This window comes from Sturnus vulgaris, chromosome 4 (genome assembly GCF_052056855.1).
Source record: "Sturnus vulgaris isolate bStuVul1 chromosome 4, bStuVul1.hap1, whole genome shotgun sequence".
Taxonomy (NCBI): Eukaryota; Metazoa; Chordata; class Aves; order Passeriformes; family Sturnidae; genus Sturnus; species Sturnus vulgaris.
Window position 1 is genome coordinate 73,272,015 of NC_142246.1, and position 13,164 is coordinate 73,285,178.

The following is a 13,164-nucleotide window of genomic DNA, read 5'->3' on the forward strand; positions in this document are numbered from 1 at the left end:
CTCCAAGCCAGGCCCTGGCAGGAGCAGCCCCAGCCCCTGGGAGTTACCAGCCAGAAGGGATTTGCAAGCTCAAGTGTGTGCCTTTGATGAGTTCCAGGTGCTGTGGACTGACAAGATGCAGACAATTCTCAAGACCAGGTTTCACTACAAAGAACAGCAGCAAGGACAACTCCTGCAGAACCCAGAGGAATCCAGCTGGAATGACCCTGAACCCCTAGCAGGAGCTCTGGATGTGCACATGTGCCAAACACAATGCTCATGATGAGCACAGGATACCTCACTCCAACTTCTCACACTGGCAGGAGCAAAGCTGAGGTGAGATTCCCACATTCAGTGCTGTGAAGTCTCCCCTTTTCCTTACCACAACTCCTGGGAAAGCTGGAACCCAGCTGTGGGATCACACACCCTGCACAGCACAAAAAAAAAAAAAAAAAAAAAAAAAAAAAAGGTGCCAAAAGCTTCAAGGAACCGACGGCCACTCACAGCAGGTAACAAATACAGCACTTGGTTTATTTTTGCTCTCAACTGAAACAAGACTCAGTAGGTTCCTTACCCAAGCACTCCTGAAGTGAGCAGAGACTTGCAGCAAGAAGTCTTCAGAGGTACAGTATTTGTATCATACAGAGTACACAATAAATTACTATCTACATGCCACAGACCTACAAAAGTTACATACAATGTAGAAAAATACAGTATTTTCTGCTTCTTTTTTTGTTTTAAACTTTTTTTTCTGTACATTTTTTTTTTAATTTACATTTTCATATACACTTTTTGTAAACTTTTGTGTGTTTTTAGAAAACTGAAACCACATAAACAGTTATGGACTTACAGCATCACTCTTACCTTCCTAAAGCAACGCTTGCACCTACTAAACAGCTTTTAGCTTGTTTGCTCCTTCATTTCTACTTTGGCACCACCACACCTCACACCGTTACTCCGAGCTACTTTAGTCTGCTTTAGCCATGTCCTCACCAGGGAGAAACACAATTAGGCTGGAATTTGTGCTTTGATAACGAAGTTCAGAAGAAAAACCATTACGTTAACTACTTCACCATCACATTTACCTGATATTTTACTGCGCAATTTCAACTTCTCCTGCACTAACTGTTTTACATCATCAGCATGCAAACAAGTCTGATTATGACTCAATCAATAACATGAATATACTGAAAAACAACTACAAGGGTTAAATATTCAAAGGAATGTAGACTTAGCAAGGTTTACCAAGTTAAGAAGTCTAAGCTAATAGCATGGATTGACATGTTAAGATTCGAAACACACTGAAGTATACAATGTGAATTTCAGTGTAAAAACATCTGTACTAAAGAAAACATGGAATTACTCCTGGCCACACGATTTATACTATCTCAAAGTGAAAACTATATGGACTAGAAACCTCCTGCTTACCACACATACTCCTGGTGTGAAATAGGGATCCCTGAAGTTTATAAAAGCCAAGCTTCAAAAATTGCTACTTGGAGTACACAACTCAAGACCCTGCTGAAAAGGAAAAGCAGTTTCAGTGTCCGGCCCATTGGAGAGTAAATCACCCCAGCCTGGCACTTGGTACACACACAGTCCCATGTAACCCACTCAGCCACTTGGATCCAATCCCAGAACACTAAGGAGGGGAGGTGCCCTCGAGAGGGACTGCAGTCCAATCTCCTGCTCGAAGCAGGGTCAACACTGAAATCCAGCCAAGCTTGGGATTCTGTCACATTGAATCCTGAAAACATCTCAGGACAACAACTGCACAGCTCCTCTTGGGCCTCTCTCTTGCCTGACTGACCCCATGGAGCAAATTTCTTTCATTAACCAAGAGCTTCCCGTTTAAATCTCAGGAAAGCTGCTCACTTTTACTCCATGCCTCTCAGGCAAGACCCTGAAATAAATTCAGGTGTTGAACTGCTGAGGGTTTTGGATCACCAGGTACAGAACTACATTCATGGCTGTTGACAACACAACTGTACAACTTTTTTTTTTTTTTTTTTTGCTCATCTGGGGACCTGAAAGTTTGTTTTTCTTTAATTCCTTAAAATCACAACAATCAAAAAAAAAACCAAGGCAGGCGTTCAAAGCATTGATATACCACAGCAAGTTTTGCCTTAATACAGTTTACAGATTACCACCTCATTTATTATTGCCAAAAGACTCTATGGTGCATTCAAAACTTCAACCTAATACAATCCAGACTCAGTGCTAAGACCGACAGCTGAGGGTTTGCCACTTGGGTTTAGGTTTGAGTTCAAAGAAGAAGGTGCCTTCCAGATCACTCGGAGGAGAACTGCTAAGGCTTTCTTCCCCGCTGCTCATGTCTTCACAGGAGTCTTCACTAGAAGGAACAGTGGGAAAGGAAATTTTAACAAAGCACAACCCCTTCAAAGTGGCAAAGTACTCCTCAATCCTGGGGTTTCCTGCACGCTTTGCTGTTCCTAGTAGCAACATCCCACATCTAAATGCTCCCTAAGGCTCCTAAAGCTGCAATCCTAACAAGGCACAATTTTCGTGATGCCAACAACATCCTACCGATCAAGAAGCCAGCGTTCCAGACACCAAACATGAATTGCTTCAGGAGACTAAAAACCTTTGCAAGCCTTCCTGCCTTAAAACCAACAGTGCCTCCCCCCACCCAGCCAAGTACCTCTTAACACCACAGTGACAGCTCCCCCTTCTTTCCATGTGCTGAAGACACATTCCAGATATTCTCAGAGCTAACACCTTTTTTTTCCTCCAAGTAGCAGTGATTAAGCCATAGCTATACAGAGCTGCCATGACCACTACAGGAAGAGGAGAATTCCCAACAAATGAAGCAGCCAAGTGTTACCAACCTCTCAGTGCCATTGAAACATCCCCCCTCCGGGATGGTTGGCAGCTCGGGAACACTGTAGTAACTGTTCTGTAGGTTCTGGGCTGTACGCCTCGAAACAATCCAAACCAGTTTTTTGTGATCAGGCTTGCAGCATTCAGGAGAAGAATAATCTGCCAGGCATTTAGAGACCAGCTCCCTCCAGTAAAATAGGTCACTATCACTTATCTGAAAAAAAAATAAAACAAAAACCACAAAAAAACCCCGAGAAGTTAGTTAGTCTGTAACACACAGGCTCGAAGGATAACTCCTCCCTCCGTTTTACCTTCTTGGAAAAGACCTGGAAAAAAATCAGCCAAGACAGAAGTGAGTCATAACTGTGATACCTTTGTCAAAAGTTTCTTTTGAAGGTGAACTACCAACTCCTACACACCTTCCAGACAAGTCCCTGTTCAAGGTGGAGTTAGGGTGACAGTTTGCCTGTCAGTCCTTGTCACCATTTTCATTATCATTTCCAAAGGAGAAATGAAACAAAGGCTATTACATTTAAAAATGGAATGAACTTTTTTTAAAACTCCATTTTCAAATGGAAGCAATATTTTTTAAACTACTTTAAAATGGAAGAAAAAAAATTAAGCTGCTATTTTAAAATAGATTAATACTGTACTTTAAGGAACTACTTCCATGCCTCAGGAAACAAGGGTTGTTCCATCTGACTAAAGGGTGAAAAGCTGCTTTTGGCCATCAATAGAGACAGCAGGTAGCTCAAGGCCACGCATTTAGTCCATAGGATATCCTGAGGTGGAAAGGACCCACAAGCATCCAAGCATCATGGAACTCAACTCCTGGCCCTGCACAGGACAATCCCACCAATTCCACCCTGTGCCCATTCCCTGGGGAGCCTGCTCAGTGCCTGATCTCCATCTGGGAGACCCTTTCCTGATGTCCAGCCCAACCCTCTCCTGACACAGCTCCAGCCGTCCCCTCAGGTCCAGTTATTCAGGCAAAAGGAATAACCAGCCCAGCAGTCACAAACAGACTGGAAATTTCTCCAGAACACACATCCAGAGCTGTACAAGTTCGATCAGCTGCCTGTTAAAGCATGCATTGTATACACACTGGGTCAGCAGTTCCTCTGGTTTTATACATTTAAGCTTGTTTTTTAACTGCTGCTTTCAGCCAAACAGAACCTGTCAAGACCCATTTAAGGGACCCCTAAATGTAACCTCACCCACGATGAACAGTGTCAGTCCAAACAACTGGAAAAGCAATCCACTGGAAATTCTCACCTTTGAATGCTTTTGAACACGCAGAAGGATCTCCAATAGCTCAACAGATTTCAGCGTCTGAACTTCCAGAGTGAGAAGGCACAAGGCCAGGACAGATGGCTAAAAAAGGAGCAGAAAAGAGCATTCAGCACCACAGCCATCACGAACCGACTCACAATCTACAAACAATTGCTTCTACTCACTTTTGCTTTAGAGAAGACCAGACGGCAGTTGCAAGCTTTTAGCTGTGCTTCCAACTTGTCCAGATTCAATACTTCTTTCCTGTGGGACATCCAAGAGAAGAAGGGTCTGGATCAACAAGCATTCCTTTGTCAGGAAGCAAAAACTGAGGAGCTGCCACCTCCACAGCCAAGGCTGCAATCATTTCAGAGGGAATTAAGCAGGGCTCGGCCAACACCACCAACTCACCTTTCTGAGGTATGACAGAGTACAATAGCATGGTACAAGTGCAAGAAGGTTAAGGCAGTAGTAGCTTTAAATTCAAAGTGCAACTTTTCTGAAATTATCTTTTCCATCCGTTTCAGGTCGGACACAGTGCATTTACATTGGCTGATCCGGATGATCTCGTGAGCAGATGGGATATTGCATTCCTCCTCCACCACACGGGCGGCCAGCTGCATGCAGCAAACTCCAATGCAAGACAAATGCTTCGGTTTCACCTAAAAACCAGAGCAAGAGCCATGAGGACATGAACCCCCATCAGCACCCTGCGTTCCTACACCTCCCCCGGCCATGACCAGCTCCATCACCGCAGCTGGAGCAATCCCCAGCTGGAAGAGGCCACAACGCAGCACCGATCCGCGGGGGCTGAGCAAATCAAGTTGCACAGCCGAGCAGCCTCTCCCCAGGTTGTTCCCCGCCACTACACGAACAAATCGCGGTGGGAACTGCAATTCCCTGCTCCTCCAAGCGGCAGTGCTCGCCCACCAGCCCGCACAAATCCAGTCTGAGCCTGTTCCGGGCAGCCCCATCCCTCCACAGCCTGCTCTTCTCTCCCCTCTACCACCCTAGCGTTTTGTGCCACTTCAAGGACAGCCAGACCAGAGAAATGATGCAACTTCGGGGTTTTTTTTTCTGCTGATCGAATAAAGAGGAACTGGTGTAGGTCCAAGCTTCCTGCCTTAAAGCAGCGCAGACACGATAAAAAACAACCAGGAAATGATCACTTGGTGTCAGTCCCAAGGCTAAGCTAAGCTTTAGCAGAGCAGCCAGGGACAGCTTCTAACACTTATCGGTTTGTTTCCCTTAATTCCTCCTGTCTCAGACATCTACATGGTGACGGTTACAGATTAATTTATTAGAGGAAGTAAATCAAGCTGCTACTTGTCTTTAAAGGCAAAAGGAACTGCACTCCAAAAGGAACTCCAGGATCACAAAGGAGACCTCAGAGCAGCTGCTGAATGCACAGAATGAACCAACAGCCACACTTATACCTTCATAAGAGCCAAGAATCTGTCCAGAATGTTGACGGCCAAAACAAACGTTTCAGTTGCAAATCCAAAGAAGTTGGTCAGACTCCAAAGATCTTCCACCTTGGCATTCCTTTGTCTTGGACACAGAGTATTTTCATTCTATGGCATGAGAGGCAAAGTCAGAATTATTCTGTGGCAGCAGCAATCACAATGCCTCACTCCCTAAATCCTATTTTATCTAGATCAAACAGAAGCAATTTTTCCTTTAAATACTTTATTTCACTTAACTTGAAAAGAAAATAAATTTAGACACTCGGGACTCAAATCAGACCCACGGTTCAAAAATTACAGCCAGATCCTGAGTCTCACTAATGCAACAGCCAGCATTATCACATTTCCTACTCTCCACTTGCTTATTTTAAAACACATTTAAGACTTATTTAAGTTACCAACTGCAGGCAAACATAGTGACTCCCGACCTTCGAAATGACCACACAGCTCTCTGCCTTGCGTGTCAATATTTAAGCAACAGCTCTGCTTTCACAACAAACAAGCAGAGTTATCGCGGGGATTTTTTTTTTTTTGTTAAATATTAAGGCTCTTCCCAAAGAGCTCACAAGTACCCGAAGGCACATAATAAACTTGCCTTGAACTCAGTAAGGAACTTCGGTCGTTAACGGGGAGATGTTTATGGTCTATTTACATTTTGCTGCTCGGCACTGAGCGGGGTTAATTTCCCCAGATCTCGCCAGTGCCTGCCTGACATCCCACCTCCCCTGACGGAAACAATACAGAACCTCTCGCTCCTGTGCCCCCTTTAAGTTTAAACAATAAATACTAAACGCCTGAATATTTTGCTTGCCCTGCAGGTCGCAGCGCTTGGATACCGTACCGTTAATAGCCACAGATGAACACAAAATTAAAACAAAAGGCAAGAAGCGCATACAAAGAAAAGAATTAACTTTCCGCCGTTAACGCACTTAAAATGCCATTAGGCGGAATTTTCTCTGAAATTCTTGCAATTGTCCTTCTGCCCTGAGGAGCCCCCCGACGCCCTCACCCACCTCGGCGGTGCCCTCGATGAGGCTGAGCCCCTTCTCGCGGGGCTGGAACCGCCCCTCCAGCTCCAGATGGAGGTTCAGCTGCTTGAAAAGCCACAGCGCCTCGCTGCTCATCTTCCCTTTCCTTCTCCTCCTTCCCCTCCGCAGCAGGGAAACAAAGGGGTCCCGCAGGCCGGGGCCGAGGGGACACCGGGCCCCCCCCGGCGGCCCTCACCGCTCGGGGAGGGGGAGGCGAGCCCGGCTCCCGTCACCGCGCGGACGGGGGTGGGCTCGGCCGCTGACCCCGCATCCAGGCAGGGCGGCCTGGACCCCCGCGGGGAGTCACGGCACCGTCACGGCACCATCCCCAGCAGCTCCCCTCCGCCCCGGCCCCGGCCCCGCTCCAAGATGGCGGCGCCGCGTCCCCGCCCACGGCTTCTGTTGTCCCGCGCGGAGCGATCCCCGCGGTGAAGCGGCGCTCGGAAATCAAATAGTCCACCCCCACCCGCGCGACGCGACGGTGCCCCGACTGGTCCCGGAGGTCCGGGCAGGGCGCGGCCGGCCCGCGGAGCACCAACTCAGCGGGGAGCGGGACGGCACCGCGCTGCTGCAGCGGGGCGGCGAGGCCGCGCGGAAGGACACGACGCGGGACGCATCACGCCTTTAAAGGGACGCCAGCGGCGCCTCAGCTCTTTTGAAAAGACCGCCCAAACCCTCCCGCGCTCGGATTGGCCCGCGCTTCCCGGCAGCTGATTGGCCGGCGGCGCTTCTCGCCCCGCCCTCTCCCGCCTCGCGGAAGGGCGTGTTGTTTACCAGCGGCGATTGGCCGCCGACCGAGGCCCGGGCTGTCCTGATTGGCCAGGCGAGCTCTGCCTCCGCCCCGCCCACTGCTCCGGGCCCTGGCAACCGTGACGAGCCGCGCGCGCGCGCCCTGAGGCGATGGCGGGGGTTGGCGGCGGACACCGTCAGTCCCACAGGGCTCCCGAGTCCCCACACCGCCTGTCCCACAGCGCTCCCATGTCCCCACACCGCCAGTCCCACAGCGCTCCCGAGTCCCCACAGCGCCTGTCCCACAGCGCTCCCGAGTCCCCACACCGACTGTCCCACAGCGCTCCCGAGTCCCCACACCGCCTGTCCCACAGCGCTCCCGAGTCCCCACAGCGCCTGTCCCACAGCGCTCCCGAGTCCCCACAGCGCCTGTCCCACAGCGCTCCCGTGTCCCCACACCGCTTGTCCCTCAGCCCCTCCCGTGGCCCAATACAGGATAAAGATGAACGCTGACCTGACTGGAGCTGCTTGAGGATGCTCAGCCCCTGCGGGTCAAACTCTGTGTATCTCTGTGGGACTCTCCTCATGCTATTCCTTAAGGGTTCCAAACACCTGTCTGGATTTAAATCCCTGCCGTGTCCTACTTCAGACGGAGAGATTTCTGTGCAGCCTGGTGTAGCAGTGGTTTTGGGATGTGCACTTCCAAACTTCCCTCCAAGGTCCAAAGGGTCAGGAAGTAGGTGGTGGATCAACCTCTAAGTCAAAGGTTGCATCAAAGGGCTTCTCAGCTTAATGGAGTCCTGAGGACCAGATGAAACCAAATAAATCATGGTCTGGAGGATTTGTGGGGCTGTTGCAACGTGCTCGTGGACAAACACAAAGGGATAAATGTCCCAGGACAAACCCAATCTCCAGCGATCAGATGTGTGTACACGCTGGAGACAAAAGTCTGGCGAGGTGACTCCAGCAGATTAGTGCTGGGTTTGATCTGGTGAGGTTCCAGAGCTCCAACAAACACAAAATGTTTATGAAATGTCACAGGCTGGAAAAGTAAATCCGCCTTCTCCACCGAGCCATCATCAGTGCTGAGCTCTGCCAAGCTCTATTTCGAGGCACGGTCCCTGTCTGCAGTGCCAGCGATGAGGGCCAACACTTTCCTCAAGTTAATTTTGATGCCAAGGACTCCGAGATTCCTGTAAACACGCCTGACTTTTCCCCAGGGCGTTCCTGACATGGGCCACAGTTCCTGTAGGTACCGGCAGATGTACCTGAGTGTCCCTCCATCCCACAGTGAATCAACTGGAAAACTGACTGATTTTTGGGGAGGATACAACCTGCTTTAGACATGGATCTGCTCCAGTTTGAACAACTGCTGTTAATGGAACCAACTTCCAACCAGCTCCATGCGGTGACATCATTCAGGTAATGTTTATGGGATGAGTCTCCCAGCTCCAGTCCCTGGTATTCAAATCCCCTCAGCTCTTGCTCCCTTCTTTCTTCTCCACATTCCAAAGTCTATCTTACCATCACAGAGATGGAATAGGGATGTCCTGCCTCCTCCAGCTGCTGTAGGAAAGCATCTAGTGGAACACATGTTCCAGTTGACCTAAAAGGACAAAAAAGGTTCATTTTTTAAGCACAGCTCCAAAAGTATCAATTCAGATACCTGCTTGAACACATACATGCCTTTCCCTCTACTAATTTAAACCTAACAGAACATTCTGAAAAATTATCCTCACGTAGCCTGAGGGGGGAATCTCTTGTCACAGCGTGGCTCATTTCCCAGGTTAGGAGAGAGGGATCCCTGCCTTGTCTTTATTCCTCTGTATTAACTCACTTGTTGAAAACAGCTCAGTAGGATCAAGAAAAAAAGAAACAACAAACCCCAAGGGTCCTAAATCTAAATGACTGACTGCAGCTTTGGGATTAAAAACAGGGAAAATGAGTCTGCTCCCTGTGCTGTCTGGACCTGGCAGAACAATGGAGTGTTGTGGGCAAAGGAGGAGTCACGGTGAGGTCAGCGAACAAAATCTGTTGTTGTTTTCTATTTTTTCCCTTTTGCGAGGAGTAATTTTCTTTCAATGTGGCATTTATTTGGGATTCGGGGAAGTGTGAATGTGGGGGGAGAATGAGAAGCGTTTCCAGCATTCTGAGGAAACACAATTTACCTCTTCTGTGACGTGCTGTACTTTACAGAGCAGCAATTCCTTCCTGGCATTCTTTGGGAACCCGAAGATGCACATCCTATTAAACGGGGATTATTTCAACCAGCCTTGCTAAACTATCTTCCAATATGGCCAGGCAGAACTTGTCCAGGCATGCCCAAAGCAGTTCCTCAGGAATGGCTGTGGATGGCTAAGAGCTGTGTATTGACTGGCAGGGGATGATACAGAGGTGTTGATTGGGCCTTGTGGCATGTGCATTTCCACACCAATAGGATTACAAACCATGGTGATTAAGGGACACAGAGTAATTAACGCTCCAGACACAAGCATTGTCTGCCCACTCTGGACACCCACAGAACAAAAACAGGGGTCGCTTGGAACAACAATTGGAACAACAGCTCCCTTGAGCCACTTATCCAAAGAGCTCCACGCAATTTACAGCCACTAATTAATCCAAGTGCCCCACTGCTGGCCTATTATCCCGGTATGGAGGACAGCAGCAGTGCTGACACCTGGAAGGCAGAAGCCACAGAGTGGTATTTTTATACAAAACAGACATATTAGAAAACACCTATCAAAGCTCCCCGTGCACACACACTGAGAAACAATTTACAGATCCTGTTGCTTCAAGAGCAATGGGATCAGCGGCTTGGGGATGCAAGCTATCAAAACCTTTGCATGAGCTTCTCCCCACCAGGCCCTTTGGGAGGGAACAAGTCTAGGAGATGACACGATTCACAAATCTGTCAGACTTCAAACCTTGCTCCCCAAGCAGCAGCCCCTGAAGGAAAGTGGCATTTGATCCTCCAGTAGCCATGGGAGCAGTGCTCCCACTGGTGCAGCTCCTGTCTGCCCGGAGGAGTGTAATTCCACACCTCTCACCTGGTGCTCCTGCAAATCGTGTTCAGCATTCAGAAATAAATGCAGTTATTCAGATTTATCGCTTGCTGCCTATGAGACCAAATGAGGCATCCTGATAAGAGATTAACTGGAGGTTGGTGTTAGGGAAGAGATTGACAGGACAAACCCAGAGAGGAGCAGGGACAGTGCATCTCCCAAAGACCACACCCCGATTCCAAACAACTGCTGGAATAAGGAAGGATGGGGGCAGAAAAGAGAAACCCAGCGTGTTTGCTCAGGAAACTCAGAGCACAAAGTATTTTGAGCTGACAAGACCCAAACACAAATCAACGAAAATATACTAAGTGTAGGACAGAATATCTGTTTTAATTTAAATGAATCTGCCCCTTACATATAGCATATACTTTGCTTACTGAAAATAAAAGCTCCTTATTTATATAAGAACTCCTATACCAGCACAGCTGCACCACAGTCCTGGGACAAGATTCCCAAGATGACTTTACTAAAGGAGACAAGTCCAAAAATCTACTGGGAAACAGTTTCTTTCTTACAAAATGTTCTTATTCCCAGTAGCTGGCATAAAACTTGTAAAGCACAGCTAAAAATTAAAGTGCATACGGTGCTAAACCCCCAATTCTTGAAGGAAATTCCAAGTCTTGACTGACACAAAAGGATTCTGTTCCAGAAATAAGACCAGGGACAGGCCCCTGCCTATTATTTCATGGCTCTGAGCGAGCCCATGTATACTGTGTTGGGAACCACAGAATTCCAGGATCCCTGATACTGACAGAGCAGGAGGAAAAGGCTGCAGAGTGAGCTGGCTCTGTGCTGAGCCCGATGATCTGACTGTGTTGTCATGGAGGCCTCTCTCCACACAAAGAGCTGGAAAGATCTAGAAAGTGCTCAGGAGCAAACAGCAAGATCCAGTGCAATTTTTTTTTTTTTTTTAGTATCATCAAATCTCTTTTTGGAGGGTTTGGCTCTGGCATGAAAAGAGGAAGGAGGAGCCTTGCCTCCAGTGCAAACCCTCACACAAAGGAAGGCACTCCTGGTGACTTCACCAGGGCCACGGCAAGAATATCTGCAGTTCTGTTGCTCATGGGTTGTAGCTGCCCCACCTTGCTCAAACTTCCCTCTCTGGTCACTGGGAAAAAGGAAGGAAGCAGGACAGACTCCAAATCTGTGACACATTTCAGAACTAGCCAGGTGACTCCAATTATCCACAATTTCTGGAGGGGGTGGGTACAGGTACCTCTGTCTGGTTCCCACTCCAGCTACTGTCAGAAATCGAGGCTGCTTCTCCAGGTCTAATAAAACACAACCTCCTGCCTTTTTGAGCTCCTCACTCCAGATGCACGTACCCACTTTGTGCAGGCAGCCCTTGAGCAGCAGCTGCAGCTGCAGCCCCACTTCTGCCCCCACTGTGGCACAGGGAACCTTCCAGGAGCCAGGAGAATGACATCAAAAGGCAATAATTTGCCTTCAGTGCAAGTTAAATTGTCTGAAAGGCAGTTGTGTGTTTCAATAGCCTCGTGCCTGTCGAAGCATGACCACAGAACCAGCAGTTTGCTCACAGGCCTCCTTTAATAACCATTTGTTACTGGAAGCTGCATTTAATTCACTGTATATTTTTGTCACTTACTTTAAGTGGGTTCTTGTATTTAATTGACAGGATAATTCCAGGCAGTGTTGTACTTAAGGCAGTGTTGGAAAGTTTTGTTGGTTTTTTTTTTTTTTTTTTAGAAAGGTGGTTGTGCATAATTTCAGGAGGCGTTTTCAAAATCACAGGGATTCTGCATAAATGGAATTTAAAGCAGTCATTAAAGGTTAAACCAAGAAAAAGAAAAAAAGAAAGGCAGCCACCTTCCTGCCTGTAGAACTAGGAACCTGCTGAGGAAAATTATTTGCTAGGAAGCATTTAGCTACAAGGACTGGATATTGTAAATTTATTTTATGATTTTACAGTTCTTTTCAAATTTAACATTCTTTTTTCCATAAAAGAGGACAACTGCCTTAATTATCTAACAAAATACTCAATACAAACATAGACTATCACAGAGGGAAGTTTTTTCCAACTGTAAATGTGAAAAATTTCAGTCTAGTGGATGAGTTATTCCTCCTGAAATAATGGGCAGCTGGAATTCTGGAAATCTTACGGAGTCTGCTGACCTTATCCCCGTGCCAGTAAGGAATAACCCATTTCCTCCCTTGCTTTCCAAATGACAACCTTTAGTCGTTTCACACCCACTGGTGCATAATGGGCTGCTCTTATTCCCCAATAATTCCTACCTCTGTTTCCTGAAATGAATTGCTGTGTGCAGGGTGAATGGAGAGGCACACATTTCCACGCCCAGCACCACAGATGTTTCCCAAGGAACAGCTGCAGGAACATTTCCAGCATAGTTCTCTCTTCAGATCCCACATCCAGGCACGTTTCACTCACACACTCTTGCTCCTTGCCAGAAGAAATAATTCACATCGACTTTCTCAGATGCACCGGCAGTGAACGTGATCCTGATCCACGGGAGAAAAGTGCAAATTATCCATTGGAAAAGGCACATCTCCAACCATCACAGCAGCACTATTCATTTTGCAAGGTTATCAACTCCTACAGTGCTGCTATCAACTCCTCAGGACACAAAATATCCAATTATAAATATTGATGTCTACAGTAAAGCATAGCCACGGCCTGGTAATTCACATCAGCTGCCTTTTAAAATCTGAGAAAATACAGGAATTTTTATGTTTTGGAAGGGAAAAATGGAAGAAAACTCGTATTCAACGGCACCAGTCTGCCAATACTAAAAAGGTCAAACTGGGAAT

At 47.5% G+C, this 13,164-nt stretch overlaps 1 protein-coding gene and 1 long non-coding RNA gene across 2 annotated transcripts; both read right to left on the bottom strand.

The window, feature by feature from the left end:
* Positions 1-489: 489 nt before the first annotated feature.
* CCNG2 (cyclin G2) lies at positions 490-6,960 on the bottom strand. The gene is made up of 7 exons (XM_014884952.2): positions 6,572-6,960; positions 5,529-5,666; positions 4,504-4,754; positions 4,278-4,356; positions 4,096-4,194; positions 2,829-3,034; positions 490-2,332 (listed from the first exon to the last, which is right to left on the bottom strand). The coding sequence occupies exons 1-7, from the start codon at positions 6,680-6,682 to the stop codon at positions 2,200-2,202; spliced, it is 1,017 nt and encodes a 338-aa protein (XP_014740438.2). The 5' UTR covers positions 6,683-6,960; the 3' UTR covers positions 490-2,199.
* Positions 6,961-7,980: 1,020 nt separating this feature from the next.
* On the bottom strand, positions 7,981-12,769 carry LOC148224107 (uncharacterized). Its single transcript, XR_015803497.1, has 3 exons — positions 12,631-12,769; positions 8,840-8,921; positions 7,981-8,115 (listed from the first exon to the last, which is right to left on the bottom strand). It is a non-coding gene; the product is annotated as an uncharacterized LOC148224107 (long non-coding RNA).
* Between the last annotated feature and the right edge of the window lie 395 nt (positions 12,770-13,164).

What these genes read in the sequence shown, in the direction of transcription:
- CCNG2 (XM_014884952.2), bottom strand. Translation starts at nt 6,682, where the DNA reads ATGAGCAGCGAGGCGCTGTGGCTTTTCAAGCAGCTGAACCTCCATCTG. An exon ending in GATTCTTGGCTCTTATGAAG is followed by an intron (nt 4,755 to 5,528) that starts GTATAAGTGTGG and finishes TCTGGTTTTTAG; the next exon opens with GTGAAACCGAAGCATTTGTC. An exon ending in TGTTTCAATGGCACTGAGAG is followed by an intron (nt 2,333 to 2,828) that starts GTTGGTAACACT and finishes TGTTCCTTCTAG; the next exon opens with TGAAGACTCCTGTGAAGACA.